Source organism: Mustelus asterias, chromosome 10, assembly GCF_964213995.1.
Source record: "Mustelus asterias chromosome 10, sMusAst1.hap1.1, whole genome shotgun sequence".
Taxonomy (NCBI): Eukaryota; Metazoa; Chordata; class Chondrichthyes; order Carcharhiniformes; family Triakidae; genus Mustelus; species Mustelus asterias.
In genome coordinates, this window is record NC_135810.1 from 77,769,255 (window position 1) to 77,787,048 (window position 17,794).

Here is a 17,794-nt window from a genome sequence, read left to right on the forward strand (position 1 = left end):
CTGGAGAACTCTTAAAGTTGAATAAAATATGAAATAATATCTTTAAAACAGTAATCAAATGTCTGTTGACTTTAGGTGGAAACTTCCAATCCTGATGATGGAGGGGCTGGAATGACCCTGCCCAAAGTTTTTGGCAAGAGGTGTGAGGAAAAATATCGTTATGCAGTGACTAGCAATTACCTTGACAAGGTGATAGAAGTGGAGAGTATTATAATTTCAAGTGGAAATTGAACAGGCAATTGAGGGAATTAAACAATAGGGTTACAAGGCAGATTAGAGGAATAGGCTGCCTGGATTGCTGTACAGTGAACAAGACTAGACTCAATGGGCCAAATGGCCTTCTCCTGTGCCCTCTTTGACCAAGAATACGTTTTTCTCTCATATGCATTTATTGATTATTTTCATCCAATTTGTGATTTTAAAGAACTCTGCGCTTCATATCTTTAACACATTAAAAAGCTTGTGTATAATTTCCTGCAAGTGTTAATTTTTCCTCCTGCAGTAACTTTGGAATCTTACTTTATCTTTCAGACTGTCGATAGAACCTTGCTGTTACGAAACAATGTGCCTTCTGATTCATTATGGACAATGCTACTGCTATTTATACTCTTGTGACAATGGATTTTCTTTTTCCAGGCATAGTCTCCATCATGTCACTGTGCTTCCTTTCCTATGACCGGAGCTGTTCAGTGACAAAGTGTTTCCAGCGTTACTCCAATTATCGGAGGGCATGGTTGGCAGTTGGCTTCACCTGGTTGTACGCATTTCTTTGGACTGTGCCCCCTCTCTTTGGCTGGAGTACATATGGCCCTGAGGGGACAGGAATCACTTGCTCAGTTCACTGGAAAGCCCAAACCAGGAATGGGATGTCTTATGTCATCTGCCTCTTCGTCTTCTGCCTGATTCTACCCATCCTGATTATGATCTACTGCTATGGACGGATCCTTTATGAAATAAGGCAGGTGAGTAAACTGTTGATATGCAGGATAAAATAACTAATCCACTTGTCTGTGCAATCAGATTTCCGGTCTAACCTGTTAGGGAAAAAGAAAAGAACAAAAAAGTCTCCAGCATAAAATAAATGGAGTTAAATTCTGGACTTGTGAGCTGTCGACAGCAATTATTTGCTAATGTGTGATTTGTCTAGATTGTCTAAGACGTCTTGCAAGGATCTAATTTTGTTGGAACTGGTCTTCAGGTCTTGCAGCAGCTAAAATAACTCCTTCCAGAGACCGAGAAATGGTTCGTTTTGCTATCAATAAGGAGGCCATTTACTCCTTGGAAAGTAAGAAACTGACCGGGCTGAAGGATCATAGGGAGCATAACTTATTTAAAATACCAAGAAAAGTTGATAAAGCCTCAAAGTGTACTTTTCTAGAAGAATACAATACAAAGCAGGGAAGCATTGTTAAATGTACATTGAATCCTCGTTATATTACACTTGCAATACTGTACACAGTTTTCACCTCCAACCTGATGATCACGTTAACACTTTTATAGTGGCAGGATTCTTAAAAGTTGTGTTTGGGCAAGACCTTCTCTATTTATATGTTGGGCAGATACCAGAATGAGTGGCACTGTTTTAAGAAGGTTACATTTGGTGCAACATTTTGGGTTGATCTTGCAATCGGAAGTCCTTTTACTGCCCCATCACTTGCCCACAAGCAAGCAACAGATGTAAGAAAGAAAGAGCCAGGGAATCTCTCCAGGAGCAAAGATTGAAACATCTGCAAGGTAGGTGTTTTTAAAGTGATTATTTTTGCATTTAAGATAGAGGAGAACGGTATTTTATGTTGAAAACATTCTACTTTCCTACACTTAAACATAAAAAGAAAGCAAATATATGGAGCATAGAGACAGGCTGTCGATCAATTTGTACAAGGCCACTGAAAAACAGAAGGAATATCACGTAATCATACTAACTGAAACCATGAAGTCCTTATTCAAAGTCATTTCCTCTCTTGAGCAGAGCTGCTTTTGTTGCTCTTAACCTTCTTAAAACACAGAAGACGTCAAGACAATGGCGGAGATTCTCCCAGCCCGCTGCGCTGCTCAAGTGGGGCTTATTGGGGGACCGATTGGTGGTGGTGAGCGATGGCCAGCTGTGCACTCTGCAATGGGATCGGTGGGAGAGGGAGGGTGGAGGCGATCAGGGCTGGCCATGGCGGCGGGGTCAGGGCTGCACATGGGGGTTGGGGCTGGCCATGGTGGGATGGGGGGAGATCGGGGCTGGCTATGGGGGGGCTGGCGGTTGAGGCTGGCTCGGGGGGGTATTGGGCAGGCCAGTGATCGGCTGGGGGCGTGGGAGGGTGTCAGGGAGGCCGGCCATTGGGGCGGGAGGATAAGGGATAACAATGGGGAAGCCAGTGATCAGGAAGCCGGTGATGGGGGAGGGGCAGTGAGCATCCCCCCCACCCCTGCACAACCACCTTCCGACATGAATCTCTCTGAAGCACAGAGAGCCGGAGATTCATTAAACTAAGTATGCCCAAAACACGGGCAGGAAAATCTCCCATTTTTTCGCTGTGTTCAGCATTTAGTTTTTTTTGGGAGAATTCTGGCCAGCCTCTGTTGTCAGCTATACAGAATTACAAGTTCCTGCAAGGCCCACCAATAAAGTTAGATTCTCAACTGGGACTTCAGCTCTGAATTGTCTTCACTCTTCACAGAGTTGGTTTGTCCAATTTCTTTGCAAGCGGCAGAAGCTCCTCTTTGATCAGACCAGCCAACCCTTCAGATAATCACCACTGTGCCTTGAGTGGAAGATGCACAGAAGAATGAGCCCCTAACTGTAGGATTTTGATAATTCTACTAATTTGTAGGGTTTCGTATTGGCCTAAGGACTTTATTCTTTAACCACATTTTAAAGTAAATAATTCAGTTTGAATTTCTGTTAGTGAGACAATGGACAGTCAAGGCATTTGACTCTGAAATTCTTAAGCACCTGTCTCACTCGATCTCCCTGACTCAGGCCGGATGAGATTCAAGTAGCACAGCACATTCCTGGCTCCAGCGTCAAAGTGCAGAAAAAGCAAATCGAAAGAGGACACACCTTTTTTACAGCACTAGCTGCCGTAAAACAGTTGAGTTTAAATGTCCTATTGAAAATAACAGCTCAGGGTGAAGGTAAATGTTTCAGGTGAGTGAATGAGATGTGTGGGGTGGGGGTTTAGACATCAGTGGGGAGTCAGTCAATTGGGGTGGGTGGGGGAGTTGGACATTAAGGGGTCAGACATTGGGGGGGAAGGGAGGGGGTGGGTCGTATTGAGGGAGTGGGGGTCAGATTGGGTCAGGAGGGTCATGTCATTGAGATGGAGGTTGGGTTGAGTCGGGGGATGGTTGTTTGGTCCGGTTGATTTGAGGGGTCAGGTTGGGGGTGGGGGGGTGAAAATCTCATGTGGGTGGGGTGCTTATTTGGGCAGGGTATGTGGAGGAGTCCCTTGGAGGCATCATGGGTGTGGGGGTTGTTCTGTGCTGGGCTCTGTCTGAAACAAGAGGTGCTGTGGCAGCGTTTCAGCCCCCTTGGGATGTCAGCAAAGAAGGCAAATCAATGGACATTTGTGCCCTCAGTCCTCACCCTTGAGGAGGCTCTGTGGGCCACTAAGACTATCCAAGGTAGATACCCATCTGTCTTGCGGAGTTGGGAGAGGCTCCTGTGGGGATATGGCCATTGTGTCAGAGTGTAAGTGAGTGAAGCTCATTGGAAAGGTACTCACATAGCAGAATGTGCATGGGTGGATGCCCCATGAGTTGCTAGGGCGATGGGTCAGGACATTGACAGGACTCCTCATTGCTCACAAATCTGTTTCCTCTTTTTCAGTTCTTGGAGCGTGACGATCATGGAGCAAGTGGAGTTGGCTTTATTTCTAATTGCCGTGGACCAGGAGAGATGATGTCAACATATAGCTGCACATGACGAGGATTACACCAGCATCACTGCATCGTTACAGTTGGAGGGAGCAACTATTGAGCTGCCATCCTCTCCAAGAGGAGATTGCTGATGTACCGGCATTGTGCTTCCAGCCTTCCAGGGGCTTGGCTGTGCATGCCGCATTGAAGTTAGAGCGGGAGGCATATTAAGGGTGCATAATGTTGACTTTTAATACACAAAATGGTGCTAACATCAGTGGTCAATATCTAATTGTGCCTAACCTCCCCCATGCCCAGGCTGTGACTACAATTTCTTTCCCTTCCTAACCATACCGGTATGTCTCAGGGTTTCCCCAGGATCCACAGCTGGCACTACAGTGGCCATGCCCTGTTGCCTAAAATGAGGGCCAGGGCCTGCTTTTGGGCAGCACAGGTGTCGTAATGCTATCCTACTCATAGTTTGGGGCTGGAGGTGTATCAATCACAGGAAATGGGGAGTCAGATGGGCTGGGCACCCACAGGGTCTCCTGGGTGGAAGGCCCCGGGCTGTGCACCAGACGATCATCTTCCCTGTGGGTGCCCGGGGGCCCTAGGCTCCTCCATGGGATGGAGGAGCAGCTGCAGTGAGATCCAAAAGTCCTGCCATCCTTTGGAGCTGGCACTCGTGGATGCCCACAAGTGCTTGCACGATGCAGTTGATGCCCTGCACCATGCAGCTCATGCCCTCAGCCGTGGAGTGTATGACCTGAACTATGGAGTGGACATCTCCTGCCATGGACTGCATGTCCTGCACCAAGATCTCCACCTCAGATGCCACCCTTGCAGAGTTGGCCTGGTTGCCTCACAGTGATGGCACCATCTTCTTGAACAGAATGCAATGGGACTCCTCCAGTTGGTTTTGCAGTCTGAAGAGCGATGCTAACATCCCTTTCTGGTATTTATGCCTCAGGCTTTGCAGCTCCAGCAGTTATCGGATATCCAACCCCAGGAACATGTCCTCTGCCCAGAGTTCAACAGAGTCCTGGGCTCCAGCATCCTCTGGGTGCTGGATCCGTGGGTCACCCTACCTCCACCTGATGGAGATCACCAGTGTTGAGGTGCTCACCAGTGAGTGACCCAGAAGCCTGCCGACTCATATTCCTACCAAGGTGCGAATATCTGTGCTGGTAGAAGGGTAGGTTACAGCTGTTACTTCTAACATCTTTGATTCCCACCTTTGGTGGACGGGTAGGTGCAGATGCACTTACAAAGGGTCAGCACTGTTGGATGAATGTGGTATAGTAACAGTGTATTCTATTGCTTCAACTTCATTGTTCACTTCTCAGCAGAACCACAAAGTGATGAAGGATCATGGACATACTCAAGTTAGTGTTGGTCTAATTGGTTAACTGCATTTTTGGTAAGAACAGGTTTACAGTCTGCCTTCTGGATATCTTCCTGGAAAAGGGCTAGATTTTCTGTGAAGATTTCAAAAAATCTGGACGGAAGTCCCAATCCGGATCTTCAGTGCAGTTGGATGGTTTGAGGAGCTGAGTTTTAGAACATAGAACATAGAACAGTACAGCACAGAACAGGCCCTCGGCCCACGATGTTGTGCCGAGCTTTGTCTGAAACCCAGATCAAGCTATTTCCTCCCTATCATCCCGAAGTACTCCATGTGCCTATCCAATAGCTTCTTAAATGTTCCTAAAGTTTCTGACTCCACTATCCCTGCAGGCAGTCCATTCCACACCCCAACCACTCTCTGAGTAAAAAACCTACCTCGGACATCCTTCCTATATCTCCCACCATGATGTCATCTTTGAATATCTGCTAATTGACATCCTCCCCTGTCTTAATGAGGTTGAGGTCTACATGGGCATTTTGGCTTAGAAGAGACATTTCCTGAATATGAGGAACATTTATGTTCCTGGTATTTGTTTTCTCTTGTAGTCGAGCGCTGCCTGCTACATCCCCTTGACTTGTAGTTTGAGCCTTCCTGGAGATATGACTGGATTTCCGTTGTCTTCAATCATTGTGTTAATAATTGTGTTTCTTTTTCTAATAGCCATGTTGGTTACCAATGAATTAGAACAATAATACCTGTCTTGTTATCCTTTAGAGTCCATTATTAAAGATGAGATCGCAGAGTACTTGGAAATGCATGATAAAGTAGGACTGAGTCAGCACGGCTTTGTCAAGGGAAGGCATCATGTCTGACAAATCTGTTAGAGTTTTTTGAGGAGGTACCAAGGAAGTTAGATAAAGGAAAACCAGTGGACGTGATTTATTTAGATTTCCAGAAAGCCTTTCACAAGGTGCCGCATAGGAGACTGTTAAATAAGTTAAGTGCCCGTGGTGTTAAGGGTAAGATCCTGGCATGGATAGAGGATTGGCTGACTGGCAGAAAGCAGAGAGTGGGCATAAAGGGATCTTTTTCAGGATAACAGACGGTAACTAGTGGTGTGCCTCAGGGGTCAGTGCTGGGACCATAACTTTTCACAATATACATTAACGATTTGGAAGAAGGAACTGAAGGCACTGTTGCTAAGTTTGCAGATGATACAAAGATAAAGGGACAGGTAGTATTGGGGAAGCAGGGGGAACTGCAGAAGGACTTGGACAGGTTAGGAGAGTGGGCAAAGAAGTAGCAGATGGAATACAATGTGGAAAAGTGTGAGGTTATGCACTTTGGAAGGAAGAATGGAGGCATAGGCTATTTTCTAAATGGGAAAATGCTTAGGAAATCAGAAACACAAAGGGACTTGGGAGTCATTGTTCAAGATTCTCTTAAGGTTAAAGTGCAGGTTCAGTTGGCAGTTAGGAAGGCAAATACAATGTTAGCGTTCATGTCAAGAGGGCTAGAATACAAGAGCAGGGATGTACTTCTGAGGCTGTATAAAGCTCTGGTCACACCCCATTTGGAGTATTGTGAGCAGTTTTGTGTCCTATATCTAAAGAAGGATGTGCTGGCCTTGGAAAGAGTCCAGAGGAGGTTCACAAGAATAATCCCTGGAATGAAGAGCTTGTCGTTTGAGGAACGGTTGAGGACTCTGGGTTTGTACTCGTTGGAGTTTAAAAGGATAAGGGGGGATCCTTTTGAAACTTACAGGATATTGCAAGACCTGGATAGAGTGGACATGGAGAGGATGTTTCCACTAATAGGAAAAACTAGAACCAGAGGGCACAACCTCAGGCTAAAGGGATGATCCTTTAAAACAGAGAAGAGGAGGAATTTCTTCAGCCAGAGAGTGGTGAATCTGTGGAACCCTTTGCCACAGAAGGCTGTGGAGGCCAGGTCATTGAGTGTCTTTAAGACAGAGATAGATATGTTCTTGATTAATAAGGGGATCAGGGGTTATGGGGAAAAGGCAGGAGAATGGGGATGAGGAAAATGTCAGCCATGATTGAATGGAGGAGCAGACTCGATGGGCCGAGTGGCCTAATTTTGCTCCTGTGTCTTATGGTCTTATGGTCTTTAGCAATTACTATTAATCTGCACCCAATCATACGTTATCTGCATTTAAAATTCCAGAAGTGACCCCAACCTTATGCTCTGGGTCATGACGGAAAAGTTCGCAGTCAATGCTAGCCCCACTTCTCACAAGTCATAGCTAAAGTTTAAATGTCTACCTTACTCATAAAGCTGAACAATTGATGACCTTTGCTACTGTTATTGCCAGCATAAAAAGACACTAACCAACCTTCTTTCAGTAAACAAAAAAAACGATTTATTATAAAACACACTTCTTTTTAAAAAAGAAATGATAAAACTGGCTAACATACAAGTTGTAGTTTAGAAGTGTAACAATTTTTCCCTTTTTCTAAAAACAGATATTCAAACCTCTATACACACACTCACACAAACATGAAACAGGACAAAACAAAATCCCTTGCAGAGGCCGGAGAATGGGAATGTTTCTTTTAAAAAGATTAAACTCGAAAGGGTCTCAACACTGTTGATCTGACAGAATTCTGGCCACAATAGATTTGGAAGTTCTTCAGATGGATTTTGGTGAAACTGTCCTTGGTGGCTCCTACTTATCACAACTTTGCAGACTTTCTAAAAGAAAACAGATGAGTTATTCTGATGAGATATTTTTGATGAAAGTTTAATTCACTCTGGACCACATGTAACACAAAGGTTGGAGACAAAGAGAGAAAAAGAGAGATTTCTTCATACAGCCTGCTTCCGAGACACACATACGCACTCTCTCCACTGAGAGTTTCAAATAATAAAATGCTCAGAGGATACTTCCCTCAGGCCAGGTGTTTGTTAGCTAATCAACAAGAATCTGTAGCCTGGCAACACCAGTTCTTTCTTAGATTTGCAAAGCATCTCTTCCTTCTCCAGGTGCCTCCGCTGGACAGCTAGCTATCTGTTGATCCCTGGCGTCTTAAAGAATGGCATAATTACAGCACGGAATTAATCTGGCAGACTTAACACAAAAACTCAAGAAGGAAAATGTCTTTCAAATTTTTTCTAAACTGGTTCTTCACATTTTTGTACAGATTAAGAGGGACAATTGAAAAAAAGGCTATATAATTATCTTGGTGGAAAATGACTGCCAGAGGGCCATAACATCCTTTATTATCTGAACTTACATAATGCTGTAAGGCTAATAACTAATCACATCGTGAGATGCAGTCGTGTTATTATACGTGAGAGACCTGTGAATTAGCAACTTAACAATAGTCACCACATTTTGAGATGTTTTGATTTGATATCTGTTCTGTAAATGTACAATTGAGTCCCACTTAAACATATTTTTGGACTTAAGCTGTATTGAATAAGGAACTGCTGGGTCGTGGCATATCCTCAAAGGAAAAGTGGGAGGGATGAATCATGCCTGGACAGTTCCTGTGAGTTGGTGCTAGCCTGGAAGCAGGTTGAGCATGTGCCCTCTCAGTTTTATGAGGAGGCAGTGGTGTGGTGGTATTGTCACTCGACTTGTAATCCAGAGACCCAGGGTGATGCTCTGAAGGCCTAGGTTCAAATCCCACCACGGCAGATGATGAAATTTGAATTCAATGAAAATGATTTGGAATTAAAACTCTAATGAAAACCATGAAACTATTGTTGTTTGTTGGTTCACTCATGTCCCTTAGTCTGGTATGACTCCAGATCCACAGCAATGAAATGGCATAGCGTGCAGTTTTAAGGGCAATTAGAGATGGACAATAAATGCTGGCCCAGCCAGCAATGCCCACATCCCATGAATGTTTCAGAGATATCTGGCTCGGCAGGGAAGGAAAAGCGTTCATACCTGCAAGAGAAAAAAGACATTTTATTCTGAAAAAAAAACAGCTTTTATTTTCTATTCATTTTTAAAATGCTGGTGGCCAGTTGGCAGCCTAACTGGTGGGGAATAAGTGATCCCTAATTGCCCTGAATGATTTATAATGCTTGGTTAACCAAAAGGAACAACTTATGTAAAGATTAACAATGGGCAGGATTTTAGAGCCTCAATCATCCCAAAACTATAAAATCCCGCCCGAGGTCAACGGACTTTTCAATGGTTGGCCCCTCGCCCGCTTCAATTCCCGTGGCGGCCGGGACAGTAAAATTCCGGCCTATGTCCCAGATGCTCACACGGAAAATGACTGTTGCTCCTGCTATACTGATATCCACCTTCATGACTCCAAGTCACAAGTTAATGCTGTATCTCTTTTTCCTCTCCCCCTCAGCCTTGCCCAGATGTGTGTAGGCTGTTAGAGCTTTGCAGGTAAGGTGGCCAAAAATGGATGCTACCAAATTTCTTGGTTTCGACGGTAAGAAATCATGCCTTAAGATCACTGATTGAAGCCAGTTTTTACGTATCTTCATCCTTCTGTTGTATCTGTCGCCAGTCTTTCAGGGGGGAGAAAACTTGGTTAATACCCTATATAACTCAGGTGTTTTGCAACTATATTTAAATTTCACAAATTATATTTTGCTGACACAAAAAAAGGGTTGTATTTGTACTATATATTTACAAACTGAGCTTTAAATCTCCGAGCAGTATTCTAGTAGCCTGAAATCTCTATGAAGCAAAACTGGATTCATTAACCTTTGCAACAATATTCTGTTGCACTTGAATAAGTTAGTGATGCATGGATTAAAATGTCTTATTTATAATTACTGTGCATTGTGCAGTGAGGATAGACCATATGGATATTATGTCTATATATTTTACATTTTTATTTGAACAGGTTGGCAAGATCAAAAGGACTGCAGCCCGTCGAAGAGAATACCATGTTCTTTTCATGGTGATTACCACAGTGGTATGTTTTTTACTTTGCTGGCTGCCGTATGGACTTATGGCACTAATTGCAACCTTTGGTAAACCAGACCAGATAACGCCAGCAGCCAGAATACTGCCAGCCATCCTAGCAAAATGCAGCACTGTTTACAACCCTATTATCTATATCGTCATGAATAAGCAGGTAGGACAAGGATAAAATTTGTTAAGTGTTATAGTTCTATCTAAATGATGCCATCCTTGAATAAATATACAATAAAATTTAGCACAATTTTATCAACAGCGTAGCTTTAAAGGATCCTGTCAAAAATGTTGAACTGCAAAAGAAACTTTAGTTGAAAAAAGCAGATATAACACCTACAGCTTTTGCATGTGTTAATTTCAGCATCAAGTGACAGATTGCTGGTGATTGTACAGCCTAGATATGTGAAGCTATCAACAACCTCCAGCGCCACACATTGTCAATGCTGATAGCTCACAGTATTGCAACATCCTGGACCATGATATTTCTCTTCCTGATACTGATGGTCAAACTAAACTCTTGGTGTGTCTGTCCATTTGCCCCTCAGGGTGTTCCTTGGTGAGTGCATGTGAGTGCAGCATCATCACCATAGAACAACTCTTTGATGAGTACTTGAAGATCTGTCTCAACCTCCTCTGGAAGTCCTCAGCCTCACTGATACCAGTCTTCAGTCAATTCGATTCACTCTACATGACATAATTTATATAGGGCACCAGTGAGACTGCATCTCGAATACTGCGTGCACTTTTGGTCTCCTTATTTAAGGAAAGATGTAAATGCGGCGGAAACAGTTCAGAGGAGGATTACTAGATAAATACCTGGAACGAATGTGTTATTGTATGTAGATAAGTTGGAAAGGCAGGCCTTGTTTCCACTGGAGTTTAGAAGGGTGAGAAGTGATTTGATTGAAGTATCCCTGCCCTGCCCACTTTTCCCTGCTAGTCTAGCTTGTTCTTCCCTTGTGGTCTCTCCCATAGGCCTACTCCATGGAATCTCTGATTGGCTAATTGGAGCATTCTGATAAAATGGTCAATCAAGATATTTGATTTTGTTCATGGCACGACCATCGCCGAATGATCCCTGCACGTGGTAAAGTCCTGGTGCTGTCATTTAACCATCAGCGATTGGGCAGACGGAGTTCCGGGGTGCTGAAAAGCAGAACATTTGAACAAGAGAGAAAACTATCAGGACATCAGGACTGTAGTGAGAAATCAGGCTGTCCCAGCAAAAGCTGAGGCTAATGGTCACTCAGATAAGGTGTCATTGGAACATAGGAATTAGGATAAGTAGGCAAAGTCAGCCCTTCAAGCCTGCTCTGCCATTCAATCAGATCATGGCTGATCTTTCACTGGTGTCAAATCCACCTCCCTACCTTTTCCCCATATCCTTTTAACCCATTTTAAAAATCAGAAATATATCTATCTCCTTCTCCATCAGACAGCTTGCCTGGCCTTAGTCTTATTCAGGCCTTTATGTGGACAATTAACTGCCACTTAAGGACCTAATTTTGCGTCTGCTGCAATTTATGCAGTCTGCCGGGGATGGGGCTCATGGTGGATAATCTGGCACTTTTCCCTGACTGCACACCTTTGTCTCTCTGACCAGTCTCTCTAACTCAATCCCTCCCACCCTCCACCCAAAAAAGCCACCCTGGCAGTGCTGGGACTAGAGCTGCCAGCCAATCAGATTGGCTGGCAGCCTGTCAGAGCAGGACCTCCTCCCTGGTGGGGCAGGAAAGCCCACTCTGACCTTACTATAGCTAGTAAGAAGTCTCACAACACCAGGTTAAAGTCCAACAGGTTTATTTGGTAGCAAATGCCACTAGCTTTCGGAGCACCGCCCTTTCATCAGGTGGAGTGGAGATCTGCTCACAAACAGGGCATACAGAGACACAAACTCAATTTACAGAATAATGATTGGAATGCAGTCTATAGAAAGAAATTTCTATAGAAAGTCTTTACAGATAATCAAGTCTTAAAGGTACAAACAATGTGAGTGGAGAGAGCATTAAGCACTGGTTAAAGAGATGTGTATTGCCTCCAGACAGGACAGCCAGTGAGATTCTGCAAGTCCAGGCAAGCTGTGAGGGTTACAGATAGTGTGACATGAACCCAAGATCCCAGTTGAGGCCGTCCTCATGTGTGCGGAACTTGGCTATCAGTTTCTGCTCAGCGACTCTGCGCTGTCGTGTGTCGTGAAGGCCACCTTGGAGAACGCTTACGCGAAGATCAGAGCCGAATGCCCGTGACTGCTGAAGTGCTCCTTTAACCTGGTGTTGTTAAACTTCTTACTGTGTTTACCCCAGTCCAATGTCGGCATCTCCACATCCTCACTATAGCTGCCATAAGACTGTATGGCATCATGCTATCCCCAAGGCTCATGAAAGCTGGAGACTTGCTGTCAGCAAGTTCATGAGGCTGAAAATTATATTCAGTCATTCCACCTCCCTTTCTCCATATTTGGAAGAAGCTCCCCTGAGTGTTTCAAACGGGGAGCTCCAGACAGCTGGCTGCTCCAGGCCATGTTAAGCAATTCACACATTCGCAAACAAAAATCTCATCTTATTTTGTTAACATTTACACGTTGTTCATCAAGTGGAAGAATCTCAGATTTTATATTTTAATTGATGTTGTAAGGTTTCTAGGTGTGCTCAGGTTAAGACAAAAGGATTATTTGCAATCACTAGTTTAAAATACTGAAGCTTCAAATATTAATTAGAGATTGACAATCAATTGTGCTCTCATTTTGCAATTAAGGGGGTTTCGGAGCAGCTGGATTTCTGGTTGCCGTGGTGCCATCAACTTTTGGATCCGAGGGAACAGGCAATCCATTCCCCTTCATCCATCCCCCACTGGCTGTAAAACCCGCCCATCCAAGTTGTCACCAATTTTTGTGGAATAATGATGGCAAAACTCTCCATACCATTGCAAAAACCTTGGGTAAATGTCATTATGAAGACCGGTCATAAAGACCAATGCTGAACTTCAAGTAAATCCTAACGGTAAATCTGCTCAAGAAACTTTTTTCACTTTTAGTGTCTCACTAAACCCAGGCTTTGTGCTATCAAGCCATTTCCCATCTTTTGCATGATGCGGCAATGCTGGCATTGGACTGGGGTAAGCACAGTAAGAAGTCTCACAACACCAGGTTAAAGTCCAACAGGTTTATTTGGTATCACAAACTTTCAGAGCGCTGCTCCTTCATCAGGTGAGTGGGGGGGGGCCACTCACCTGATGAAGGAGCAGGGCTCCAAAAGCTCGTGATAACAAATAAACCAGTTGGACTTTAACCTGGTGTTGTGATACATCTTTTGCACTAATCTTCAGCTTTTAAAATAAATATTTTCAGCAGGCAGATAGGTGAAGTTAAAAATGTTTATTTACAACAAGTTGTCTTCGGTATGTATACATATAAAATATATAAAACCAAAATCTATAAATATGAAAATTTACAGATAAGCATGTTTCTAGTTTGCTGATTGCTAGCTTCATGGAATGCGAGCTTATAATAAGTCAGAAAAACAAATAGAAAAATCAGTTAAGAGTTTGTGAACATTTCAAATTGGTTTTAAAATGTTATTCTGTTCAAGCACCAAATACAATTATCACATCAATTATTTAAAAGAAATCTCTGGTTTGGGGTTAAGGCTGTAATCTATAATATTTACAATGCAAAATAGAGGATCATTCAAAAAAAACCCTCAGAAGTTACTACATGCTGAGCAGAGCATGGGAAAAATGGACTTTCAATAAAGTTAAAGCAAAGCACATTCTTGAACAAAGATATATTCCTTCTCCGTTCCAAACCAGTATCTATATGAGTACACTTCCTGTATTGCTGCAGAGTTACATCAGTCAACTCCTTAACCCACAGGTTTTTCTTCAGATGGGTTATTCTGCCAAAATAGTCATCAATATGATATCATGTTGTCCCCAAGGCTCATGAAAGCTGGAGACTTGCTGTCAGCATGTTCATGAGGCTGAAAATGATAGTCAGTCATTCCACCTCCCTTTCTCCATATTTGGAAGAAGCTTCCCCAGTGTTTCAAGTGGGGAGCTCCAGACAGCTGGCTGCTCCAGGCCATGTTAAACAATTCACATATTCGCAAACAAAAATCTCATCTTATTTTGTTAACATTAACACGTTGTTCATCAAGTGGGAGAATCTCAGATTTCATATTTTAATTGATGTTGTGAGGTTTCCAGGTGTGCTCATATTTTTAAAAAAATCTGTAATTACTAGTTTAAAAATCTAATATTAATTAGAGATTGACATTCAATTCTGCTCTCATTTTGCAATTAAGCGAGTTTCACAGAGGTGACCAAGTCCTCTTAAAAGTAATGCTTTTGAAAGGATAATTAAAATGCAGTATGATAAAATCAATGGTATCAGTTTTCTTACTCCTGAACTTACTTTCTTCATAAACAAATTATTGGTTTACAAGCTAGAGACTTTTCATAGAAGCCCCACATTGCAGAAGGAGGCCATTCAGCCCATTGAGTCTGCACTAACTCTCTGACATAGTATCCTACCCAGGCCCATCCCCCCCCCCCCCCCCCCCCCCGCGCCCTAACCCCATAACCCCACATATTTACCCCAACCTACACATCTTGGGACACTAAGAGTCAATTTAGCATGGCCAATCCATCTAACCTGCACATCTTTCGACTGTGGGGGAAAAAAATGGGAGCACCCGGTGGAAACCCACACTGGGGGAATGTGCAAACTCCACACAGTCACTGAAGGCCTGAATTGAACCTGGGTCCCTTGCGCTATGAGGTAGCAGAGCCAACCACCGTGCAGCCAGTCTTCTGGTGGTGCTGTTGCTTTAATGTTTATCAAAAACAACTGCACAACCAGAATATTACTGTTGACACTGTTAGTGAGCAAATGTTTATTGAATTCATGGCACATTCCTGTAGAGGTAATTTAGTGGAAGTGTTACCCCATTACAAAGTACAACAACAGAGGATTTCATATGAAGGTAATAAGATTATGTCCACTAATATTGCCGGTGTCCACTTTTATACTTATCATAAAAGAGAAAAGATCAACTTGAATATATTGCAGCACATAGAACTGAAATGAAGGAAGAGTTATCTGAAAATATGGCTCTTTGGAAATATTACCCCAGTAAGAAAAAATAAAGATATTCTCTCGGTCAAACAGTAAAATATATGCATAACTGTAGCATCAGTTTTCGTTCACCAACATCAGATTTGTACTGAATAAACTTGATGCACGCACAAGATGTCTCGGGCACAGTGGTAGCATCCCTACCTTTGGACCAGAAGCTCTGGGTTCAAGTCTAACGGCAGGACCTGTTGACCACGGAAGGGGTGTTCACCATACAGTTCAACGGGCTGATAATCAGTTCAGTAATCCTTCTGCCTCTATTTCCCCAGAGGGAAAATCAGTGCAGGTGTGAAACTATGCTAAATAAAGTATCATAAAATCATTACAGTGCAGAAGGAGGCCATTCGGCCTATCGAGTCTACACCAACCACAATCCCACCCAGGCCCTATTCCCGTAACCCCACATATTTACCCTGCTAATCCCCCTGATACTAGGGTCAATTTAGCATAGCCAATCAACCTAACCTGTACACCTTTGGAGTGTGGGAGGAAACCGGAGCAAACCCACGCAGACACGGGGAGAATATGCAAACTCCACACCCGAGGCCGGAATTGAACCTGGGCCCCTGGCGCTGTGAGGCAGCAGTGCTAACCACTGTGCCACCATGCTGCCCGATCGTGTACACACAATCTAAACAATCAAATGAAAAAGATTTTTTGCAGACTTTAAAGTATTATTTCTGAAGCACACTGTAGACATAAATTTCGTCCAGTGAATAATGATTAATAATTTAACAGGAAACTCTTCAGCCATGATAATGTATTTCTGAGAACTAACCATAAAGAAGAGATGCAATGGAGTATTTTCGAGGAATTTTCGTACTAAAGTAATTTACAGTAATACTCCTCTGGCTATATACCATTGTGGCTTATTGTACATTACACTTTCCTCTTTTTTTTATTCCTAACCTCCAAATATGGCATATTACATTATATTGTTCTTTCCTCCGACTTCAATGTGCTGAAGTCAAGATTCTCCAGATCACCTATTATTCTTTGAGGGGTTCAAAGCATTATAACTCCTTTTTGCTCCATATTCCCTCCTATGGCCTACAATCGAAGGGATACATAGTAATACTCTTTTCAACTTTGATGATGATGTGTACTCTAAGTATTGGCCCTTATCCAAGGTTTCCCAATAAAATGGATCACACTGTTTTATTAACCTTATTTACAAGGCCTGTATTCGCAGGACATTGTTGTATGTCAGCAAAGCCTAGACAAATCACACCTACCAAAAGAAAAAAGCTCTATAACTTGCATCTCCAGTGTCGACAACACATGCTCGGCATCACATAGAAACACAAAGGTTGGAATTCTCCAATGTGATTTGCCCGATCACCACTGCCAGCAAGATCGGAGAATTTGGCGCTCAGCCGAGTCTCCATTCACAGTGACGCGGGACTGGAGAATCCCAGCCGCATGTGAGATTGAAGAATTCTGACCAAAGTCACCGATGAAGAAATCCAAGGGTGCTAGTGCTAATCAAGGCTTTCCAGGCTTGAGAATGTTCATAAGATGAAAAATAGTTGTATTCCCAAGGATAAGCTAAACTGATATGTAGCCTGTGCCCAGAGGCTAGCAAGACACCCAAAGCTCTGATTCCAAGACGTTGTCAAAAGAGGCATGAAAGCTCTCAACATTAATCACAGAAAGTGGGAAACTCCAGTTGATGATTGATGCAAATGGGAACACCAGCTATGGGCAGGAATTCATCACCATGACAACATGTGGTTTTGGAAGCTCCAAGGCAGAGGCCAGCCCTGCAAGTGAGGTGTCAGCAGACATCATCTTGCACCAGCCAAAGGGGACAACCTCATGTGTGGCTTTGCTTTTCTAGAATTGGCTTGTCAGCCATCAAAAGAAGATGATCTCTCTTGGCACCAGCAAACTCTTGACATCTCCCACAGATGGAAGAATGCCCAGCATTGTTTCGTTATGATATCCCTGAACCAGATCAACATGATACAGTTTACAAAATTGCTGCCTATAAATGTTCATGCCACTTTGTGTACTTCACATTTACGTTGGAATGTTAGCTTCTGATTTAAAAGTCATAGATGCCCTGTGTATATTTTAAATGTCATCCTTACCATTTGAAATTAGATCATACAGAATGTGAAATCTGATATAAAATGGAGGAAATAGCTCTCCAGAAAATACATTGTAGTTTTAAAACTACATTATTTATTTTACTGGAACATCAGATGTGGTTATGCCAGTAAGACATTTCTCAAATTATCAATAGCCAATCTAAAAGACTTCTCCATCTTCTTCCTCGCCTTTCCATTTCTGATGCTGTATGTTCTGATCTGGTTTATGCTGAAACTTGATAACAAGGCTTCTCAAATTAAAATATAAACTGGAACAAAAAGAGGAGCACCAGAAGAATGGCAAATACCCACATCCCCCATCTCAGAAAGTATAAGATTGAGTCTTCCCATCTGGCGTAAAATGGGCAGCTGGACAGTTGAAAGTGAAGCAGTCCCTTGTGCATTTAGCATTTGATGCTTTCTCAGCATCGCTGAGTTCTACAAGCACATGA

General features: G+C 43.1%; 1 protein-coding gene across 1 annotated transcript in view; it reads left to right on the forward strand.

Moving 5' to 3' along the window:
• Positions 1-16,469, forward strand: part of tmtops2b (teleost multiple tissue opsin 2b) — a 29,448-nt gene extending 12,979 nt beyond the window's left edge. Inside the window, exons 2-4 of the mRNA XM_078221444.1 lie at positions 637-962; positions 10,042-10,275; positions 16,422-16,469. Coding sequence (XP_078077570.1) covers positions 637-962; positions 10,042-10,275; positions 16,422-16,469 — 608 coding nt within the window. The remainder of the gene's footprint in view (positions 1-636; positions 963-10,041; positions 10,276-16,421) is intronic.
• Positions 16,470-17,794: the final 1,325 nt, after the last annotated feature.